The following is a 23358-nucleotide window of genomic DNA, read 5'->3' on the forward strand; positions in this document are numbered from 1 at the left end:
CACTTTTTGGCAGATGAAAAAAAAAGTAATTGAACTGAACTGAATTGAATCTAATATGCTTTTCTAACATAAAAACAAAGCAAATATTCATTACTCTTTGTTACACACTTGACATCCACTATTTTGATGATGAGTAAAATTTTAACCTCCTTGATACAAATTAGCAGAATGATGGAGAAAATATTTCTTCCACACACACAAAAAAGAAGGTACAAATTAAGGAACATTACATGTTTAAAAAATAAAAAAATTCAGCAATGAACATAAGTAACATGATGGAAGACACATCACCTACAGTTCCCACAGTACTGCACATTGGAAGATTCTGTCACAGGCACCATGACTATTGCATCAATACTGCTTTATGTATGTTTGCCTGATTTCACTACAAACTTTCATCATTGCCCTCCTGGGCAACACTGACAAAATTTAAAACACAAATTCCTCTCTTTGGTGTATAATTCTCGTTTGACGGGGAAATAAAGGCACATACTTGCGGTGTGTTGAGAATTACGATGTGTGTTACTTCACACGGTACAAACATGTAATTGGAATGCTAACGACCACAAAGTTTGACTCCTTTAAACTCCATCCTCACCACAGACCTCTGATTCACGCGTTAGTGACACCTAAACTCAATCCTACGCATACATCGTACTTTGGAATAGTATCACATCATGTCACATACATGTATCATCATAAGAGGTTAGGGTATTCTCAACACAATGTCTTTTCACCATCTATTAGTACTGTTCACTTTAACTTGATGGAAGACAACTCAGAATGCTCCTCCGGTGTCCGCTGCGCTGCAAGCTATGACGGATGTGTCTCTCTTTCTAGGCAGCTGAAATCGATTGTTAGCTTACTTTTCTTGGGAATATGTTGTCTGAGTAAAATAAACAATGATAATCAATGGATGGAAACAAATCAATACTATGATATCTATGATTGAGTATAATAATTTCCCTTATATGGACAAATGATGATTGTACCTGCAGAGGAAAACTGCTCTTAAGACCATGTGAAATACCTCACTTTTTTTTTTTAAGTCAAATAATTTTGACTAGAAAAGATATAAATTCACTACGAGAACTTGATAATACATAATACGTTGTATTTAGACAGTTTCTTACAGATTAGTTAATTTTTTGTTGATTTGGGAGGTTAATTTCATTAGTGGGGGGGGGGGTGTAACAAACAAAATCACTGAAACTTTACAAACACAAGAAACATGATGCACTGAGAAATGCCATTTCAAAGGTGAAACATACATTAAAACTTTCATTACTTTATCTTCTTGGGGTCATCATATCCACTTTCAACTGATTTTGTGTAACGCCTTTTCATTCATTCTATGTCAATACTTCTATCACTTCAAAATCATACTGGCATCATAGAGCCATAAAAGAAGCCAACCATAAAATTAGCAAGTCATCCCTCCTACCTGTACGGGATCCCTGCCGCATCCAGCATTCTCCGCGAGGCGATCATGGAGGGTTTGTCGTGCTTGGTGTCCGACATGTAGATGACTGACTTGATGCCTGCCTGGATGATAACCTTGGTGCATTCGTTGCAAGGGAAGAGGGCTACGTAGATGGTACAGCCCTTGACGGAGGCACAGTTCTTGTTCATCACGGCGTTCATCTCTGCGTGACACACTTCACGGTCACAGAATAAGAAATAACAATGGAATCCCAAATGAGCTGGTATATTATATTATAGGAATGAGAGCTGTCTTGTTATGAAACTGATTTTATGTCATACTGGTGTGCGATGGAGAGTGTTGCGTCTAAAAAGAAAGAAACATCATGTTGGCACAAGTGATCTGAGAGTAGTAAAAACCTTAGAAATTTAAATGAATGGCTTGAAAGTGACAGCAAATCTAATGTCAATGTATCATCTGACATGCTGTGGTCATGTGACAATCAATTGGTCACCTGACATTGGTCACCTGACTATGAAAGTTCTTACCTGGCGCTTCTCCTCTTGATAAACATATGTTTGGAATTGTCCCCCTTCCTCTTAGTGGCATAAAAGTACATCTACTGATTACAAATGCCTTGAAATACATGGAGGAATGTAAAATGACCATGATAAAACTTGAGCAGTGTCTTCCATTTTTTTTTTTCTCAAAAAGAGAGCATGAAATTTGTACCTGTCTCACTGAGAATATGACAAAGGCAAAGCTACATGTACAGGGCACACTGTGTCAGTTTGTTTTCAAGAATATTCACACAGACATAATATTATCAATAGAGGAGTGACTGTATTGAGCACTAGCAGACATACACATTGTGCAAAATTCTTCTCACCATATGGCGTCTTGGTATCCACCCATTCATCACCGTGTCGTTGCCATGGCAAATCCTCATCGCTGCATCCGATTGGCATGCCGTTGTAGCCAATCCCAACGATCTTGTTTTCATCATTAACGATGCATGCTCCCACCTTGTAGAAGCAGCAGGCAATAAAGTAATAAAAGAAAAAATCATACAGTCAAGATGATCAGAGGCTGCTATTTATTTTTGCAACAAAGAGTGATATGTCACATATACTATCTTCTTTCCCTTTCTTTTTGTTTTGTATTGTTTTGATTTGTTTTTTGGTGGGGGTGGAGTTGCATGGGAGATCTGATGCCCCCAGACCTCCCAAACTCCAATCCCCAATTAGGCCTATATTTACATGGAGCTTGTGATTCCAACAATTTTGCATGCACTTATAATGGAAGGAAGTGGGACCTGCACTAAAGTGGGGCTACAAAAATCATAAATGATATGTATTTGAATTCTCCACTCATGTCTGCTGACTTTCATTGCATTAACCTACTCCCCCTGCTCTGCGATCTGACAAACGAAGAGTTGCCAACAGCTTACATACCTGTGTCCTTGGGTCTTTACTTCTCTGAGCTGACAGGAAGGCCACAGCCATGAAGTAATCAGCCCAGTCCAAGTAATCTGTTCTCTTCTCATCCATGCTATATACTGGCTGTGGGGAAGCAGTAGAAGTATCATTTAATACAAACGTAACTGACTTAATAAACTTACTGATCCAGCTTTGGATATTTCTATACTCTATACCAACATAGTTTTAACATCATCAACATAGTTTTAGCACCATCAACCCTGCCCTGTAGGCCTACTCCGATACAGGAGTAGAAAGGTCTAACAGTTTAACACTAAACAGTGAAAACAGCTTAGCATCATGTTTGCGTGACATGAGATTTAATCATTTGAGAGGCAAACAATAGAATACATTATGATGAGGCATGAGTTTTGTTTCATTTATTTTCTTTTTTACATTTGTCTCCCTCTACAAATGAAATTTGTAAGATCAACTGCTGGTCTATACTAGTAAACAAACATGTCCCCCCCAAAAAAAATGAACCCACAGCACACGAACCTGTCATGCTACTGCTTTCAGAGTAGCGACATCACGACACTACCACCAGGCAGGCTATCCCAGACCCTGGCAGGACCCTGGTTGCTGGCTCTGGTGCCCCCGTGGTGGTAGTGACACAATGTTTCCTTTTTTTCGACATGTTTGTTAAATTATACTATATTGCGTATATAGATCAGCAGTTGTGATCTTATACTCTTAATTTCATTTTTAGAAGGAGACGAATTATCAATTGAAAAAAAATCCACCTCAGCCTTCACCTCTCTGCTTTAAATGTTCATGTTAAATAAGAACCAAAATAGAAAGTCTTGACAGCTCATCTCTTGCTTTCAATACATCATTCAAGTCAGAGGAGGTTTCCTAACGTTAAATGCCAGGAGGAATACAAGCATTCCGGCGGAAGGTCTCAAAACAGAGACTAGATCTATAAAATACAACGTTATTTTGCCTTCGATTGATGAACATACACAACATACAACGAGTGGGACTACACGGCACCGCAACAACGTCCACACTTTCTTCGCATTTCTTTCTAACAAGGTTAAAGGTTATATGGATTGCAGACACAGAGTGCCTCGAGAAATAATGAAACACTAAGATTCTTTCATAATATCAGTTCATTTATGACAACGGTAATTACATAAGCACAACTTACGAGGGAGCGAATTCCTTCGGTTTTGTTGTTTACGATACACGGTACTCCGCTCCACCGGAACCAACGTTCCCGCGTCAGCCAGCGCGCCCAGCAACAAGTACTAGTAATTAGTAACATGTTGACCTTGCTGAAGCCGGGGTCCCTCGGGACTGCTGGTTCCATGGTGAGCTCAGCTGTGATTGCCGTACAGTCAATTACACCGTTTCATATATTCCTCTACACTATATGTTTCCCAAAGTTAGTGAATTACTTCGAGCCTGGCATGACTACTGCCGATTACTTCATAATGCAAGACACTTGAGAGAAAACCTTACTCCGACAACACAAATATTCATTTGCACTTTAGCTCATACATTACCTAGCTTTCAGGGAATGTGAACATACAACAAGTTGAGATTGTAAATCCCCCAACCTCCATTCCCACCCCCGGCCCCCGGAATTCCCTTGCACACTATCGGCCGCATTACTTACGGAACATATCTTTCAGCGGGTACATGACATTTTCTCCTGTGACAATTGCTCCCATGATATATCTGCACCCTCAGCCAAACACAGTCTTCACATATGATTGTACAGAATGAATATTCTATATGTGTTCTGGGATATGCTCAACCATCAACATAACTCAAGAAAATATATATATATATATTTTTTTTTTGTCCAAACTCAAACACGTATAACAAAAACATTTGAAAAATATATTTTTGCAGTATTTTTGTAGCCCATAATCATAAAGGCATTAAAAATAGCTAGAAAACATATTTTTACAGTATTTTTTTTGCTGTAGCAGCACGACGTGACAAAAAAATTCAAAAAATATATTTTTAACATAGGTCCTACAGTATTCGGTGTTCCAAAAATGTATGAAAAAACATATTTTCAAAAATATATTTTTAAGGTATTTTTCTTATATTTTCAGTATATTCTTAAATACAAAAATATCTTAAAAATATATATTTGGGTGATTTTTGAAATATCTTCATAATATTTTTGTGATATTTTTGTTTCGAGCAGGTATACATATCCACACTCACAACCCTAACCCTAATCCTAATCCTTGCATCAAACTAAACCTCAAGCCTTATCACAACCCTGTAACCCTGACCCTAATGATCCTTGGAGAAAATAAGAAAGGAGCAATTGTTGCAGGAGCCATAGTAACAAATTTCCTAAAGCATCTAGATAGATAAACCAAAAAAGAAAAAAGAAGTACCAGGTATATGTACAAGGTACCGACCCCGCAATACGTCTGGATCTGCTACCCATTGTTATGGACACCATATGTGGCAGTTCTTCTTGCTCAATGTTTTATGATTTTTCTGGGGAGTGATAATATGGAGTTATATATTGATGTGGTTCATGACTTCGATCAAGGAACTTTAATACTGCAAAACCAGAAATGTTCGCTTGCATTAATTTTGGATATTTTGCTGGAGCCAGGATTCCCAAAATTAAGATGTAGGGGCCTACACAAAAGTTATTGTCTACACTAAATGCGTTGAATGCCAGTGGCAATTCGCAAAAAAAAAAAAAAAATCATGTTGTGAAAAACGCTGCCAGCTCCAATTCACAAAAATATCTTCCTTCACAGTATCAGTCCTTTGTTTTACACAGTTTTCTAGCAAGATAGTAAATTTGAAGACAGATGAATCAACTTGTACTTGAAATCCATAAGTGTAGGCCTAGGCCTACTTGTTTGGTCATGGAAGAGTAATGAAAAAATATATCAAATGGATAGCTACACTACACTAACATACAGTATTTGTACTTTTTTGATTGGTAGGCCTAATTATGCTCTTGATTAGAAAGAAATTTACACTAGCTGTTAATCTTCTCTGGGAATTTTCATTTGAAGATAAGAAATCATATTCCCTGGAAGCTTTTCATGAGCTGACAGAAAACATACAAGATTTACTTACAGACTGTTGTTTCCAACAATTTTTCAATTACACATGGTATTCTGCAGAGAATAAAGTTTCTTATAGACCTTTATATACAGCTGTTTAGATTGGCTTTCATATTTGTTTCTTCCATTTTGCCACTTTTTAAATCTCAGCAGTGAAATTAAGCATGTCAAAAAAAAGTTTGTTTGCAACACTAATGTCATTCTTTCAGAATCTCAGAAGCGCTACAAGTGTGTATTTCAACTGTTGTCTTTGTTTTTTTCAGATAGTGATTTTTAAGGGAGCGATTTAGTTGCTGTTAAACCTGTCACTATCTAATTACATCATTTTATGAACAAATAATTTAAGATGGTTGAGGTGGTGACATCATTACCCCATTTCTTTGCATTTGTGATCATGATTGATTTTGTGTTTCCTTGAAACAGGTGAAAACTATCTGTTTGACAGTTTTCTTCTCATCAAAGTCAACTTAACTTTGAGTGGAATTCCCACTAATTTTTCACAATCAAAGGCTCTCTCCAGTTATCGAGCTGGGGATAACAATCACATATTGTGTACACTCTATTCAAAACCCTATATCTCTCTTTATCTATCTATCTTCTATCTACCTATCTATTTTCTTTCTATCTACTATGAAGCAATATATGTTCACCGCATCAAATTTTCTCAAATTGCCAGTAGCATTCTATGCATATAGTGTAGACAAAATCTTTAATGTGCATTTTAATTTCACAAAACTTGGCTCCTGCGAAATTCAAAAAAATAAAAATTTACACAAACAACTGAATTCTGCTTTTGCAGTATACAGCACCAAAATCATTGTTCCACAGAAGGCTTTTGAAACTTCAAAATTCATAACTTTCTGTATTACATGTGATTATAATGATACCTGTACATTCTGTTCATCTGGTTCTACTCTACACTTATTGAAGTCAGTTACTTTCATCATCACACGGAATTGAACTTTCACTGAAAGAACAGTACACATTCACCAAACCAATTTAAAAACACTGTCATGTTTTTGAAATAGAAGATTTTATTTCCAGCAAAGGCACTTGAAACTACCATTTGAAGGGAAACGGGACTGCCAGAGACAAAACAGCTCATGTATCCCAAAGGAAGAAACATTTACAAACACCGTACAAATATATACAACTCATCATCATTGACAGAGTATTGTGCATATTCAAGATTTTTTGCATCGCTGATACAAACGCCACCCTTTAAAAGCACTTCACATAGTCAATCAAGTATTACACAGTCCCGATCAAATATCTTATGCATAGAACTTGTCATAATCAGAGCACAGTGACACAAAATTAAAGCTTGACAGCCTACACACCATGATTTACAGCCAACTCCGTAACTACATGCTCATACACAGCCTGAAAAGTGTATTCCAATAAATCATGGAATGGTGTTCCTACCAACTGCCTAGACGTTGGAAACAATGATACCATCATAAATCAATTCTCATAAATCATTTCACTACACACATGAAGAGACTTCAATAGATATTTAAATAGTAACAATATGACCTGAAATTACACAGGTCATTTCAATCAAATCCATGGTTGATTTTTAGTCCATGGACCAAATAGACATAAAATAGCCATACCCCACACATGCGCGTGTCAGTGCGCCTTCATTGTTGGATTTTTGGGGGCATATGCCATACCTGTCATGTGCATTTATGTTGTTACAATTTGCATACTGTACCTAATCTATGGACCAGATTCAAACTACAATCGTGAATTTGAGCCTCTAATCAGCTGTTCTCTTCTTTGCCAGAAAAAGACAGCAAAAAGGTCCACTTAGTATTTAAAAAAAAATGCTTACTTTAAAGAAGAGTTAACCATGTATAAGGGAAAAAAATCAAACAAGACGAGCTCAGTAATAATTCCACCCATATGTCTGAAATAAACAAATGAAAAAGAAAAAAGAAAACACTTCTACTACGTTCTTCATTCCTATCAGAAACATGGAATACACAAAATTTCCCAATCAGCTCAAACACTGCTAACATATAGTAATTGAATTACATTGTTACTGAATCAAGGCCAACATTGAATACTGATTACTGGCTTATGGAGATCACAATCACACTGGAATACAAAACGAAAGCAATCTTGAAACTTTCTTTAATCTATTTTGCTGGTAAATTCTACCTTATATCTTTTCAGCCAGTCGAAAGGGGGGGGGGGGATTAAAACTCCTGCATATTCCTAGAGTCTTCTCTCTTTCATTTTTACAGCATTGAGTAGCCAAATGGAAACAGGTAAACCTCATTCTCCAGAAATACTCTCCCTTTAACATCACATCAAAATTTCAATTCTTTTAAAAGTCATTCATTCAAGATTTGGAAAAAACAGAAAACTGATATGCTCTATAAATATCACACAGAGGATGAAGGTGAATATGACATATTTTCAAACATCAATGTATTTAAAGAATTAAAGAATTTTGCTTCTCTTTTTTAACACTCTACTTTAGGAATGAAGAGATAGGGATCAACCTCCAATTGTTTTCTAAATTTGGTTGATTACTGAAAATCAGTCTGAAATGAATGACAGCATATACAAGGGGAAACACAAATGTATAGGGGAAAAAAAAAACATTTTTTTTTCTTTTCTATTTCATTAATCAAGAGCACAAAATAGATTATATATAAAAGAAATACTTCACTAAAGCAGTCAATTTACGCTGCACAAGGTTCTGATGCTAAATGCATAGGTCACTGATATTGAATATTATCAATACAAGACAAATCAGTACCATGAAAGGCTGTTTGGAAAAACACAAAGAAGAAATATACACACATACATGTATATCATATGCATATTTACTGGAAGCATGGATTATCAGTTAATTCTTCCATTTAAGACAAAACCAATTTAATTTCAAGTCACAAAGCTTTGAAAAGGTAGTTATTCTTCTCAATCAAAATATTCCAGAAAATGGATGGCACTTGTGGATGCTTGTGATGATTCCAAATAAAGGATTGAAAGACACGCATACATCTGACTGCAAGAAATGTGGAAGATGATATGATGCTCAGGTGATACCAGTTCCGTCAGATACATTATGTAAAGAACATCATGTGACAAGCAAGCTGGGGAAGTCCACACAAGACTGCCCATCACTAGAATGAATATCTACTCAATGCTGTTTTCATGGTTTCTAATCTATGTGCACAAACAGTCAGCTACATTTCTGATGACCTTATTTTGAAAACTTGTATTTGTTTCATTTGTAATGCACACCTAATTATTTATGACTCGGAACAGATGATTGTCAAGATGTAGAATTATTTTTACACACACAAGATGGTACAATTATTAAGTACTGCCCAGTTTAAAGTACAAAGTAATTTTCTACAGGACGTATTTGTGCTAAAGAACAAAGCGTAGACAAAAATGAAAATTACAAAAAAAAACATTTGAATCTCCAGGTAAATGTATAAATTTTCATCTCATGAGAAACAATTTTGAATACAAATATTTCTAAGTTGTGCTTGCATTCAAACATCTATCACTGGAAGTTGTTATAAAACATGTTTATCTAATACAAAACTAGTTTTAATGCCCATTGGCATATGTATTTGCAGAAGAAGAAAAAAATCAACTTTGTCCACATATTTGCTGAATATATATATGTTTAAATACCTTACAATTTGGCCTTAAGGCAACTCTCTTTACTTATATCAAGTTTACAGGAAGGAATGTACTTAAAACGTTTGAAAAAAATCAACTTTGTCCACATATTTGCTGAATATATATATGTTTAAATACCTTACAATTTGGCCTTAAGGCAACTCTCTTTACTTATATCAAGTTTACAGGAAGGAATGTACTTAAAACGTTTTTCATCCTTTAAAACAATAAACAGAAGATATATGAGCTACTGCTTTCAAGAGCATGGGAAATTTATCTCTCCTAGAAGGCTTCATTTTCAGTCTGCACAGCATGGTTTGTGCACATTTATCAGTTGCCCTCTTCAATTGTTTAGTTTTGTCTGCATATTAATGAATACATCGGCTACTGACCAGAAAGCCTCATCACAACAAACAACTAGATTTCTAGTACTTCAGCACATGAATTCCTAAAACAATACACTTTTGTCAGAGGCCACAGAAGTTGTGAAGGTCATAAATAATAAATGGAGGTTACAGAAACACATGGCTCGGATTGTAAACTTTATTTCCTGGGTTAGAATATATACGTCATTAGAACGACCATATCAGAGCATCAGATTCTCTGCAAGATTAATTCACTGAACACAATTTTTGATCTTGCTTACAACACACCAGCCTAAACAGGCTTATGACACATCATCAGCAGGTTTGTAGTCTGTACTGCATCAACAGCTTTTTCTTTTGTGACTTAAACAATATGTCAAGGAGGTGCATTTGATTCACAGTGAAAGGAAAGTTCATAGGTGATTATTTCTAACCCAGGGAATGACAGCACATATCTAAACATCCCAATAGTAAGGACAACAAGTAAAATGCACACACATTGGAGTCTCAGTGCACAAGCGCAACAAACAATTAATGTTTGACAGTGCAACCAAGGCTACTGCTTTCACACACAGCCAAGATATCACTACAGATTGATCATCAACTGGACTGACTTCATCACTTTCTAACTCATCACAACTCAGTTATTGACAAACAGCTCCCTGTTGCTCCAGTACGCATAACTCTCACCAGCTGGCATAATATATCTTGCCTTCAACAGCAGCATGACTATTACTTCTCAACTTCCTTAACTGTCACTTGAATATGCTGTGAGTCCAGCAACGTAGGGACATCCCTGTCTGAACATTCACCCTGTTTCAGCAAATTTCCAGCATCGCATCCATGTCCGACTCCCTACTCTCGAGGCAGGGCGCTGACACGCACATATGCGCACAGACTAGGAAAGCGCAAATGGGTCTGAGACCTTGTCCTTGTTTCTGGATGGGGGCTGGGGAGGGGGCGTGTCCTCCAGTTCGAAGCACTTCAGCGTCTGGTAGGCACTGGTGACAGCCCTCTCTTTGGGCATCGCCTTCAATTTCTCATGGCGCAATCTTGAAAGGAAAAGAAGAACTTGATATGAGCATTGTGTCCACCTACTTGTAACACTTGGAATAAGAGGATGAGAGAAAAAGTCTTATGTCTACAAGAATATGTGAACGAAAGATGCACCATCACTGATGTTGCTCTTTAAGCTTTAAGAAAACTATAAAGAATATTGCCTTGGTTTATACAGAGTGACTGTCACATGATACCACACTGATACTTCATCTTTGAATTTCATCCTGCTTTGTCCCTTTCCATCACTATCTTTGTTTGGTTGCAAACTTGCATAACACTTGCAGGAATAATGAGACTTGGAGGGTTTTCATAAGCAGAAGCATATCAGTATGAAAAGTTTGATAGGTATATGATGCTAATTGAAACAGAAGCCTCAGTACAGTTTAAACATATACCAGTAACAAGTCAAGGGAATTTGTATTTTTCATAAAGAATGAAATTTTGAGGGATTCGCTTTGTATTTTTTTCTACAGATCATTTTACATATCTGCCATCAACTTCTGGAGCAGTCTTCTCATCCAGCTGTGACTGCTCAGATACTTTAAAAATTCATAACTTTTGAAGGAATTGTCTACATATTATATATATATATATATATATATATATATATATATATATATATATATATATATATATATATATATATATATATATATATATATATATATATATATATATATATCGTCGCTGGGGTGACAAGACCTCGTATCTCAAAAATGTCAAATGTTCAGGAGAGCAAAAAAACATGGCGCCCAAAGCACTATAGTGAATGGGAAAGCCTTTCCTTTGACATGTCATGGTGGCTTCATTTTTGGAGTAAGACAGTTGGGATTTGGCCAAGACATCACTTGACCCATTATTTGACCATTAAGCTAAAAAAAAAAAAAAATTGACATTTTTGAGATACGAGGTCTTGTCACCCCAGCGACGATATATATATATATATATATATATATATATATATATATATATATATATATATATATATATATATATATATATATATATATATATGGGTTTAATTCTCCTTTACATACCAAACAAAAAAATGATATTTAAGTTTATTACTCAGCAGCTGGAGTGACTTTGATGTAATCCAAACAGTAATAAAGAGCGCAACTCTCTGGAGAAATCTTACCTCTTGCCCGTGCCCCTGTTGAAAGGCTTCTCTCTGAGTTCGGCTGCAATCATGTCGTCATTGTACACAAACTTCTCCTGACTGCTGACATATGTCATCGAGTCACTCTGGAGAGGGAAAAATAGATAGACAGCAAACTTTGTGAACTCAACACTCCTCTAAAATGGAGCGGGGAGTGGAGAGACATGGTTTCGAGTAATGCTCAAGCATGCTCTTAAGTTCCACTGGTAGAGATTACAGAAGAAATGTAAACTCATGTGTGACAGAAGCAAGACCTGGTTTGATCATTCTTGACAGATTTTCTTATACCATAGCATCATGCTCCCCTCTCTTTCCAACATTTCAAACTCGATTTCTCTCTTCAGGCTACTTATACTCTTAATGAATTTGGGATTACAAGCATACAAAATCCTACCTTCATTTCCATTTTTGTTTCTAAGGCCTGTCTTCACCACTGACCATTCAGTTATCTCATAAGCGCTGAATTTGTGCAGCTATGTACTTAATGATTTCATTCTCACTCTTCACCAAGTCCTTTGACAGCTGATTGTGATGTGATCATGAACTTGTGCTGTGTTCAGTAACATATTAAAATCAGAACTTCATTTCTTTACTAGAGTTCTTCCACACTGTAGTCAACTTTTGTCAAAAGTGAAATGAATACATCATCCTCTGCATCTTTCTCCATGCACAAAAAACAAAAATTTCTCCACATGAATATAAAATTGCATGAGTATAATTTCAAACTTTTCTTCTTTTCCTTCTCTTCTCTTCTTTTTGACGTCACAATTTTTTTTTTTTTTGCAAATACCAGAGCATCTTTCTTTCTTTCAAACTCACACAGCTCAGTTTGAATGACATCGAGCTAAACTCCTACCTTCTTCTCCTCTTCTTTCTCCTCCACCTCCTCCCCCTGACTGCTGCTCTCCCCATCCCCTGTCTCCGCATCCCCGCCCGCCTGGTTGCCGTCCAGCGAGTCGCAGATGTAGTCCGACACCGAGGGGGACTTGTCCTCAAAGATTGGGTGGTTGGGCATGCTCTGGGGGTCGACAAGGACATCGTAGGGCACCATGGGGTGCTTGAAGGTGGCTGGGTTGAAGACGTCCCATGGATCGTCCTGACCAAATGTTCCTGGAATCGAGGTCACCATTGCGTCATTGTCAGATTTTTGTATGGGTTGATTACTAGTATCAGTGCAATGACTAGGAATTTAACTCCTTTAATATCTCCAGTGTAAAATATGTAATTGAGCAATGACTTACATATCTCATGTCTTGTCATAGTACAGTATAGATGCAGAAGACAGTATTTGTAGACCTTATGATTTGTAACACAGACTTTGTGATGTTCTAACAATATCCCCTCCCCCCCCAAAAAAAAAAAATAAAATAAAATAAAAATAACAATAACAATAATTAAATAGATTACAAATCAGATCCTTTCCAATCCAATCCAGAAAAGTTTTTCCAAATATATTAATCAGACTAGATATGACATAACTACAATGAACAAAAGTATATTTCATTCCAAATGAACATTTGCTTCTTAGCAAAAAGTGGTGATTACTCCAACATAAACTAAAAGTCAACACATCCCATAACTCTGGTATGAGGCTTGCACATGCTATGGTGCAACAGGCACGATGGATTGCTCATAGTCACTCCAGAGGAGGGTTCCTCTTACCAACGTAGTGTCCCTCAGTGGTCCAGACCCGGACGGTGCAGTCCAGGGATGAGGTGATGAGGATGCTGTGCTCTTCCACTAGGCTCATGCTATAAAGTCAAGAGGGAAAATGGTAAGAAATGTCATCTGCACATCCATAAACAATAATCCATAGTTTCCGTACACCTGCAAAAACTGCCAATTTTAGCTCTAAAATGGACGCATATGTAGTAGAAATGTGTGGAAAAATGTGGCGATTACAAAATATCAGTTTGGTAATGACGAAAATGCCAAGTATTACCAAAATGGTATGCCGACAGTATTGCAATCAGGGAATATATCTGCTCGTTATTGCTGTGTAATGTTTCATAATCACTTGTCGAAACTTGACAAATTAGGCCATAGCTATATCCATCAATTTTTCGCATGAGAGTCAGTCCCACGCAGCATGTTGAGAAATGATTGCTAGGGCACGATCAATCACCATGTAATATTCTACCTACCCATTACTGAATGGGGAGGGCTCTTCAGGAATAAAAGTTGTGTGCACATGATCGCAATTATTTTACATTTTTGATCTAAACTTCTCCAAAACAGCTCATTATACCCTGGCAATCCCATCAGCCAGATAAGTTTCATGGCAGACCCTAGTATACAATTCGAGCGCACATAACATTGATTTCTTAGAGAGTTTGACTAACTGCAAGTAGCATTTTGTACTTATAGGCACCATCTACTACACACATGATGGGAATAAGAAGTATAGATGAAATCAAACCTTGTGATGCTTTGAATATGGCCTCTCCATGATCCCATCACTGCAAACAAACAAGAAAGAATAACACAAAGTTAAAGAATATAACATCAAAGTGCTTCTAGGATTCATATTCTCCCCATTTGTCTGTATAAGTAACAAAAATATGCCAAAAGCAAAAAGGGCCCAACTGAGTATTCATATGCTTCACTGACATACAAGCCACATGATGCCTTTATCAAAGTACATTACATACATTAGCTACAATGTGTATATCACCTACATCGTGTAATTACTCAATATATAGCAAGCAGAAAGGAAGCTAGGATTATCTTTGTCATTACATTTTTTCCTACAGAGTCACACAGAGAGAAACTTATTAAGTAATGATTGATAATTATGAATATTCTTCATCATGCAAAGTCCAAAACATGTGAGACAAGTCCATATCTGTGACATACATCATCATAAAAGGATAGATCAATACATGCTTTAAAAAAAATAGAATAGCTGATGTATGTCCCTACCTCTTTAACCTACATATGGTAGATGGATGGAAAGAAAAAAAAAACAATCACAAACTTCAATATAGACCAGGAAGCAAAACTGGCTGAATATAGCTGTGAGAGTTTGCTTTCACATAGGAAGAGAGAGTGTGGTCTGAAAGATGTCACATGCCCCAACGCATTTTTATTGAGGTTTCTAATTCTGGAGCGAAAAGCGAAAAAAGCTCACTCTCAGGAGGTTCCTCAATGTTGTCAGGTCTCTGAAGGCAGTAGTGATCAATGTCCCACACAGAAATGAAACCTGCAATTACAACAACAAAAAAAAAATAATAATAATATGAAGAAAAAGTGTACAACAATGTGAAAACCAAGTGACTCTCAAGGTCTTACATCACATTCTTTTTCAATCTGGCATTCTGGCATTTAAGATACATGTGCAGAGAAATAAGCTCCATTCTAAATATTCATATTTTGTTAGGACACTTTTACAATTTGAAAACCTCCCCATGGAATTATTGAAAGGTATTTATTGGATAACATCCATTGCAGCCCGCCGGCTGAATTGCAGATATTTTACATGAATCAACATGAATACATTAAAATATCTACAAACATACATTAAAAATATTAGCTATTGCACAATAAAATTAACCTTTACCATTAACATAACAAAAACAAATATGCATGCATTTCCTTGACTTGCACCTCACATCACAGTGTGTTATACATATTTTCCCTCTAATGCAACTATCAAAGCCCTTTTATTCGCTGATGCTACTAATTGTGCATGTGAGGTAATTGTGTCAGCACTTTTTTCTTCTTCTTCTTCCTTTTTTTTTTTTTTTTCTTTTTAAAGATTTCAGCCATGGGGAGGGATGGGGGATACTATTTATACCGAAACAGAAGTGCTATCCATGCCGAAACATTTCAATTTCTATCAGATGTGAGCCTGTCGCATCTTTTTTTCATCAGACAATGTGTGTTGTCTCATTCTGTGAGTGTCAAGTAACTCTTACCCATGGAGTCTCCAACAAAGAGAGTCAGATCATCTGTGGAAAGCTGAAGGCAGTTGATGGATGTGCCTGGCTTCTTCACCTGAATACGAGAATGAGTAAAATGAAATCTTGAATCCAAATGCCAAAAAAAAAAATTGAAAAGAAAAATGAAACACTTGCACCATCTACAACAGACAATTGTAATGTTGCAAAAAGAGTGTGATTTGTAAATGGAGAGTGGACATATGTACATGCAATATCTTTCAAAGTGGCTTTATTTTCCTCAAGTCTACTCATCCTAACACAACATGCAAAAATAATTCTTCCTGTAACACAAATGCAATGCATTTATTATTTCATGAAAAATCTTTAACTCTGCTTCCTAAAAAGAGATAAGACTTACTTCAACAGTGGTTCTATTGTGGTTCTTAATCAAGAATGTAACCACCCACAAATTTACCAAACTGTCTAACAAGTGTGCAATATCAAACTACCTTTTCACAAGCAAAGCCTCATGGATTCTGATAGAAATTTCTTGTAAGTAATCATGTTGCACTTCATAGTAATGTCTTTTTCCACCTAGAGAGCACATAGGTTGACAAGGTCAGGAAGAAAGAGCTATATTCATCAAATTTTTGGCTTGATATAGCCAGTTCAGTGACCTTGTGTGATGATTAGAGGCCACTAAGGTATCAATACGCAAAGTAGGTTGACCAGTGCTCCAAATATGTGAATTAATAAGCCAGTTCGTACTTAGCTCATGGACACGTTGGTACAAATAACCTTTCTTTTTTCTCAGTTGGTTAGGCACTTTAATCATTTTCAAAGAGACATTATGCGTACCGGTAAGCTTGCCCGACCTAACAATTCATGGAATTCGAGTTCAAACAATGCATGAACTTGCATAGACCTGCAGTGACCGGAATGGTTCGTCAATCATCCGTCGGGAAGCATCCATTTCATTGTTTTGCGATGAATGCATTCACAAAAACTGTTTTAAATTCATATTGCCAAATACCAGGCTTGCTGTCAGGTGGATGTGCTGGCAAGCAACATTTACAATGATTGCATGAATAATCATTATATGACAGATGCTTATCTCAGTGAATTTAAAAACAAACGTGCCTCTTGGTACAAATGATCTTTTTCTGCTCATGCGCAAAGTGGAACTACGAACTGGCTTATTATGTGGGTGTGTCTGCGTGTCTCTGTGTGTGTGTGTGTGTGTCTTTCTAAATTACTGCAGCATATTCACAACTACTACCATTGTATTATGAGATATGGACACTTCAAAATGACAAAGGCTGCGAATGGAATCTTTGTTACTTACGCAGGTGAATTTTCCATACAGCTGGCCATTGTTGTATACATTCCAGAAGTGAACGCAACCTGGAATAGACGAGAGATGGAAGTGTAATGAAAATATTGAGTATGGTAAGTCTGGTTAGTCACAGATTTTCACACTTTCGAAACCTTTAGCATTTTTTTTTTAAAACCCTAATTAAATCACAGCTTCATATCTATACAATATCAGAGACTCTGGTAGCATGTAGGATCATTTAGCTCAGATACTTATGACTGGAAATATTGCTAAAAAGTGTCTTTGAGCATGCACAATCTAGGTAGGAATAAAAATCCTGGTACTGACCTCTTGGCCCACTGGCAATGAGTTGTGCTGCCTCCTTGTTGGTTCGCCTCGAAGGAATGAAGATAACTCTGGAGATGCTGTTGTCGCCATCGACTAACAAATTCACAATATCAATTCAAAAGATGAGACAAAATTATAAAGTTGGTGCTTCTTTCATATGTTTGTGATAATCATTTTGACACATTCTTGTGTGTGTATGTGTTTCTTTCTTAGGTATTTCAATTCACTGTCGTTTGAAGCAGGATGTGTGCACACTAAGGTCAAAATGTAATGGAGAATCATTTTGATTTTGTAACCAATGACCCAACCACCATATACAGACATAATACAGTGTGATAAATATTTTGATGCAGTGATCTATCACTGGCAAAAAAAAAAAAAAAAAAAAAAAAAAAAAATTGTGATGTGAAATATTTTGTATAAGGAAATTTTTGAGCACTTTTGTTCGCTCAGAACTTTTGCAAATATAACAGCATGAAAATATGTCTATATACATCAAACTATGTACAAAAACTGCTCTCATCCACAGGACAAGACTAGTTCCTTAACATTAGCTTACCATGGGGAAAAAAAATGTGCAATATTTACTATTAAGATAACAGTAAGGACAGAAAACATAAATAGCAAAGATAAGCAGAAATCAAAAATAGTTGTGTTTTGCAACTTTGGTTCTACTTACCTTCACCTTTTTCTTCCTCATAGAACTTGGTGCTCTGGATGTGTGAGTAGGCGTAGCCAGACACCAGGTTCCACACGATGATCTCTCCGTCATAACTGGATGTTGCCAGGAGTGACGGTGGGCAGGCAGCCACTGACAGAATGTCCTCTTTGTGACCATTTTTCTGCTCATTCACAAAGAAAATTGGACAAAATATCATGAGATTTCAATTTGAAACACCTGTTTTCAACACAGGAGTTTCTGGAAAGGTTTGCCAATTATGAATCAAATGGCAGACATAAATTTACTTTTAATCCGATTGATAAGTACTGAGGTTATTAGAAAAAAACAACAACAATGTATATCAGGACTCTCTGAAATTACAGTTTGGATCAAGCCTTTAATGGTATAGCAAACTTCACCTAACTGTATATCAAAGGCAATATCAATTTATAAGGCATCATACATCTCAGCAAGAAAGATATAGAGAGAGCAAGAAAGGTTGTGAAAACAAACAGATAGACAGACACACAGACAGATACATACAGAGAGAGATATGAAAGTGAATGAGGGCATGGGACAAGTGTGCAAATATGAACACAGAGTGTGAAACTAAAAATGGCACAGAATGATGAGGAAGGAAAGAGCAAGCGGCAAACAAATAGACAGGACTTTAAAATATATCAAGTAGATGCTAATGGCAATTTAAGTGGGAGGACTCCAGGGGAAAGGTATGGGGGAGAGATTGAGAGGGCATGGTGCCAACTTGACATCATATGCTCACATGATTCCTACAGCTTTCAGTTTCAACCATAATAATTTGCTGCACGACATGCATCCACAATTCATATTTCCTCAAACTCTCTTCCACAAAAGACATACATGTATTTTGGCTGTGGTTTGCTTTTTTCTGAAGAAACCAAATTACTATTCCTTCATTCTGGGTTAAATGGTTGTGAATAGTTTGAATGTAATAGAGTGAAATAAGATTGTAGTAATCAGATAACTGTAGTCTGTTGGCTTTCTATCGATCAAAATTTCATCATTGTCATCCTCATCATCATTATCATTTATCACCAACAGCATAATCATGAATATTACATCATTAACATTATTTTACTTGGCACTTTATTGTGACACTGCACGTTGCCATGTAATCATGGCACACATAAATGGCATGTTTGTGCATTTTCATTCGTATCAGTCTGAGTTGCTAACATACAGAAACATTTCAATCAATAGCGTTACTATATTCTGTCCTCCCCATCCCCCCCCCCCCCACCCTTACTGCATGATGCAGATGTGGCTATGTAATCAGGAAATAACAAACAGGGAGATGAATTTACAACCTGGTACCATGTTGCCACACAAAAAACAAACATTACATTTCTAGAGTACTGTATACGCCGAATATTTGGCGAGGTTTTTACTTTTGCGAATTTCACGAGTCAAGTGCTATTCGTGAATTTAAAGACACACGAAAACACACACATTTCTTTGTTCAGTACTTGGGAAATCATTGGGAAGTCCCAATTCGCGAAAATTTAGACACGCTAAATATATGACGTATTCAGTGGTTGCACATTGTGTAATCGGTTCTTACCTCATCATCAGGCCATCTGGGCATGGGTCGCTGTATGTGTCTGAAGTCCTCACTGGAGTCTGTGTACACATTGATGCATCGGTCCCAGCCAACCGAGATCACGTAGCGGTTCTTGTTCATCTCAATGTACACCACATCTGTCACTTCGTCACTGCCTTCAGCTTCATGTGGGAATATTAAATAACGGACACATGATCGAGTCATGTCAATACAGCTGTCTCCTTGATAAATTTGTTCCTCTTAGATACTTTATCATTTCTTTGCTTTCTTCCTTTTTTGTTTGGTGCGAGTCCCGTAAAATTTGCCTGACGTGATACATGTCAGATATCCACACTAAATAAAAAAAAGAATTGGCAAAAGAACCCATGACATTGTCCAATCTTGTTGTATTTTGAGGAAAAATAAATTGTTTTTGTTTCCTTTATCCATAATATCAACAATGATGCATGAATGTAAATACCCCACAAGTCTTACCTATTTATATATTGCATGGCGAGTGACTACATATTGCATCTTAAAAGCATCTTCTTAACCACCCAACAGAACTCTTTGTTTTTTACACATGATATACAAATTAAGATGATTCACAGCCACGGTTTCATATGAGCAATGCAAGTGAATATGTGAGCAAAGTTAAAGAAGCACTACATACCAACACCCACAGAAATCAAGACATATGTCTATAATGCATCCCCATGCAATCCACACAGATTTAAGATGTTAATGATTTTGCCCAGACTAATCTGTTTTGTGCATACTGAACACAAAACTTTTTGAAGTCACACTCTATTCAAATATATGAACATCAAGAAGAATTCCTGTACCTTTTTCTAATTTTTTCAGACAGTGGCCATTGTTGTAGTTCCATATCTTCAGCTTGCCGTCCCTTGACCCTGTGATTAACCTCCGACCAGTGTTGTCAAAGGTCAGGGTGGTGATGGCATTGTTGTTGTGTGCCTGGGAAAACTCAAAGACCAGGTGACCAGTCTCAAAGTCCCAGAGTTTAACGACCTGGCATGGGGTAAAAAAAAAAGTGGATCTTGCTCATCAAGACAGTGTAACTGACTAGTTTTCCTTGGTGGGTAACTTGCATTTATAAAAATGAATGAATGAAATGATACAACACTGACAAGAGTAGAGTGCTACTTATCAACGAGTCACATGATATCGTTTGTCATGTGATCACGAAAGAAAGGCCGAGCTAAACAACAGTCTTGTTTGCAAGTTCGTGTTCCGATATCATGAATGTCTATTGACCAAAAAGAATGATAGTGTCAAATGACCAACACATGTTTATTTGTTCACTTAGCTACAAAAACATTAATATCCTACACAGCTGTATCACTGCTAGGATCTAGATTGTGGTCTTTTGCAACTATTTATAACTTTATATTCAACACATCCCAGGATATAAAGGGATTTGCTAATAGGACAGAATTCAGGAGATATCTTTCTCTCCCTTTGAATGAAATTCTATAATCAGAACTTAATTTGCAGGCAGAGTTTCAAAATGTGTGATCAACAGACTACAAGAAGAGTCCTAGAAGCTGTGCATAAGAGTAAACCAATGTAAGTCAAAGTGTCTACGTCAAAAACGGCTGGAGGAGCAATATCATGTATTCACTTACCGAAGCATCCGAGGTTGTGACTACATTCTTGAACTCGCTGTTGTACTTTGCACATAGAATGGGTGTCCGGTGGGTGATGGGGATTTCTCGTAGTTCATGAGATCTAAGAAAAGAAGTTAAGATATTACTTTTTACTGATAGATATCCATATCATTAGTGTTAGCAATGTTAAGCAAAATGTACATTTGTTGTTTAACTGAATTTGTTTGTACATGTATTTGGCACAGCAATGACTTCTTATGAGAAGGCCAGTAGTGTGTGTACTGATCAATGTACAGACTGCCATATGTTGCACACCTATTAAAGTATCATGTGATCCTTTCATTTAACCATGAATGGTCAAGAGTATTTAATAAAATACCAATCTAATACAGCACTTTTGGAGTGTGTAAGTAAAGTATGTACAATGTTTTTCACATAAGAGGCTGCGACAATGAATAAAAGCTAGGCTGACTGAAATTGTCCATGTCATACAAATGAATCAGTAGCAATGAAAGCGTGCAAGTAAGAAATGATCTGTGACTTGAGCTCACTTGACCCTGTGCGTCAGAACGGCCATCTGGTCAGTTGCCACGACGACCACCCTAGAGTGGGTGTTATAGTGGGCTGCCTGCAAGTCTCCACGGATCTTGTGGGTCTTGGGTCGAATGGTTAGCATGCACACCTGGTCCTTGGTGTCCCACACCTGGAGGGAGACAATAGATAGATAGATAGATAAATAAATAAATAGATAGAAAGATAGATACATGGATGGATAAATGGAGAGATAGATGGATGGATGGATTGATGGATGGATGAATAGATAAAAAATAGATAGATAGATAGATAGAGATAGATAGATAGAAACATATAGATAGATACAGTGTAGGTGAATGTACAGATGGATGGATGGAAGGAAGGATAGATAGACAGATAGAAAGATACTGTAGATACATAGATATATTGATACTTGCAGATGTAGACAGATTGATACTTGCAGATGTAGACAGAAAGATAGATAGATGTATGGATGGACAGACAAAGAAAGACAGAGATGGAAAGACAGATAACAGGTAAATAGGATACCGACAGATTATGGCACACTATGAATACATGGATTTCTTTTTTGTATGTGTAATGTAGATACTTACTGCATTTTGGGATAATTTAAGAACAATTAGAGTATGGCAAAGGTTACAATCAGTGTTAGAATATCTGGTCAAAATCATTCATCTGGAATGCATCAATACCATATAAGTACCAGAACAGGCAACTAGTGATACAGAAAGAAAAAAAAAATAGAGGCACTGGAAATACCCTGAAGTTGAAACATGGTAACATAGCCTTGATAAAATCTAAAAGCATGTATGCACAAACATTCAGATAAAAAACAACACCTGTGAATCAGAAAGCACATGTGTCATATGGTGTCATACTAATGTCAAATACATACAAATGGCTTCAAAATGTGTAATCAAGTACAAGGGGATATGGAATACTCCCACTCTATATCTAAATCTTCTATTTATACATCCAATCATATCAACTGACATTTTTTAGTGTAATGCTCAAAATAAATGCAAAAAAACAACAACAACAAAACCAAGTGCTCCAGAAGGAAAAGAAGAGAGAGACAAAGAGAGAGCAAGATCACACCCTGGAGTTTCAGTACAAAATCAAAGGATGACAAAATTTTCCACAAAACTTACAGATAACACCATCTGCCTCCCGCGGCTACACGCAGGTAACTGCAAA

General features: G+C 36.7%; 2 protein-coding genes across 2 annotated transcripts in view; both read right to left on the reverse strand.

The window, feature by feature from the left end:
- Positions 1-1440: 1440 nt before the first annotated feature.
- On the reverse strand, positions 1441-2973 carry LOC139709796 (deoxycytidylate deaminase-like). Its single transcript, XM_071621758.1, has 3 exons — positions 2878-2973; positions 2313-2448; positions 1441-1658 (listed from the first exon to the last, which is right to left on the reverse strand). The coding sequence occupies exons 1-3, from the start codon at positions 2971-2973 to the stop codon at positions 1441-1443; spliced, it is 450 nt and encodes a 149-aa protein (XP_071477859.1).
- A 7645-nt stretch (positions 2974-10618) lies between these two features.
- The window catches only part of LOC139709811 (cilia- and flagella-associated protein 337-like), a 121056-nt gene continuing 108316 nt past the window's right edge, over positions 10619-23358 (reverse strand). Inside the window, exons 13-26 of the mRNA XM_071621773.1 lie at positions 22158-22309; positions 21625-21727; positions 20821-21007; positions 19997-20157; positions 18415-18577; positions 17736-17828; positions 17418-17476; positions 16109-16187; positions 15322-15393; positions 14611-14650; positions 13854-13942; positions 13048-13301; positions 12171-12277; positions 10619-11025 (exon numbers count right to left, since the gene is read on the reverse strand). Coding sequence (XP_071477874.1) covers positions 10872-11025; positions 12171-12277; positions 13048-13301; positions 13854-13942; positions 14611-14650; positions 15322-15393; positions 16109-16187; positions 17418-17476; positions 17736-17828; positions 18415-18577; positions 19997-20157; positions 20821-21007; positions 21625-21727; positions 22158-22309 — 1713 coding nt within the window. The 3' untranslated portion in view covers positions 10619-10871. The remainder of the gene's footprint in view (positions 11026-12170; positions 12278-13047; positions 13302-13853; positions 13943-14610; positions 14651-15321; positions 15394-16108; positions 16188-17417; positions 17477-17735; positions 17829-18414; positions 18578-19996; positions 20158-20820; positions 21008-21624; positions 21728-22157; positions 22310-23358) is intronic.

This window comes from Diadema antillarum, unplaced genomic scaffold (genome assembly GCF_040938485.1).
Source record: "Diadema antillarum isolate AM-2024a unplaced genomic scaffold, OU_Dant_1.0 seq00001471_RagTag, whole genome shotgun sequence".
NCBI lineage: Eukaryota > Metazoa > Echinodermata > Echinoidea > Diadematoida > Diadematidae > Diadema > Diadema antillarum.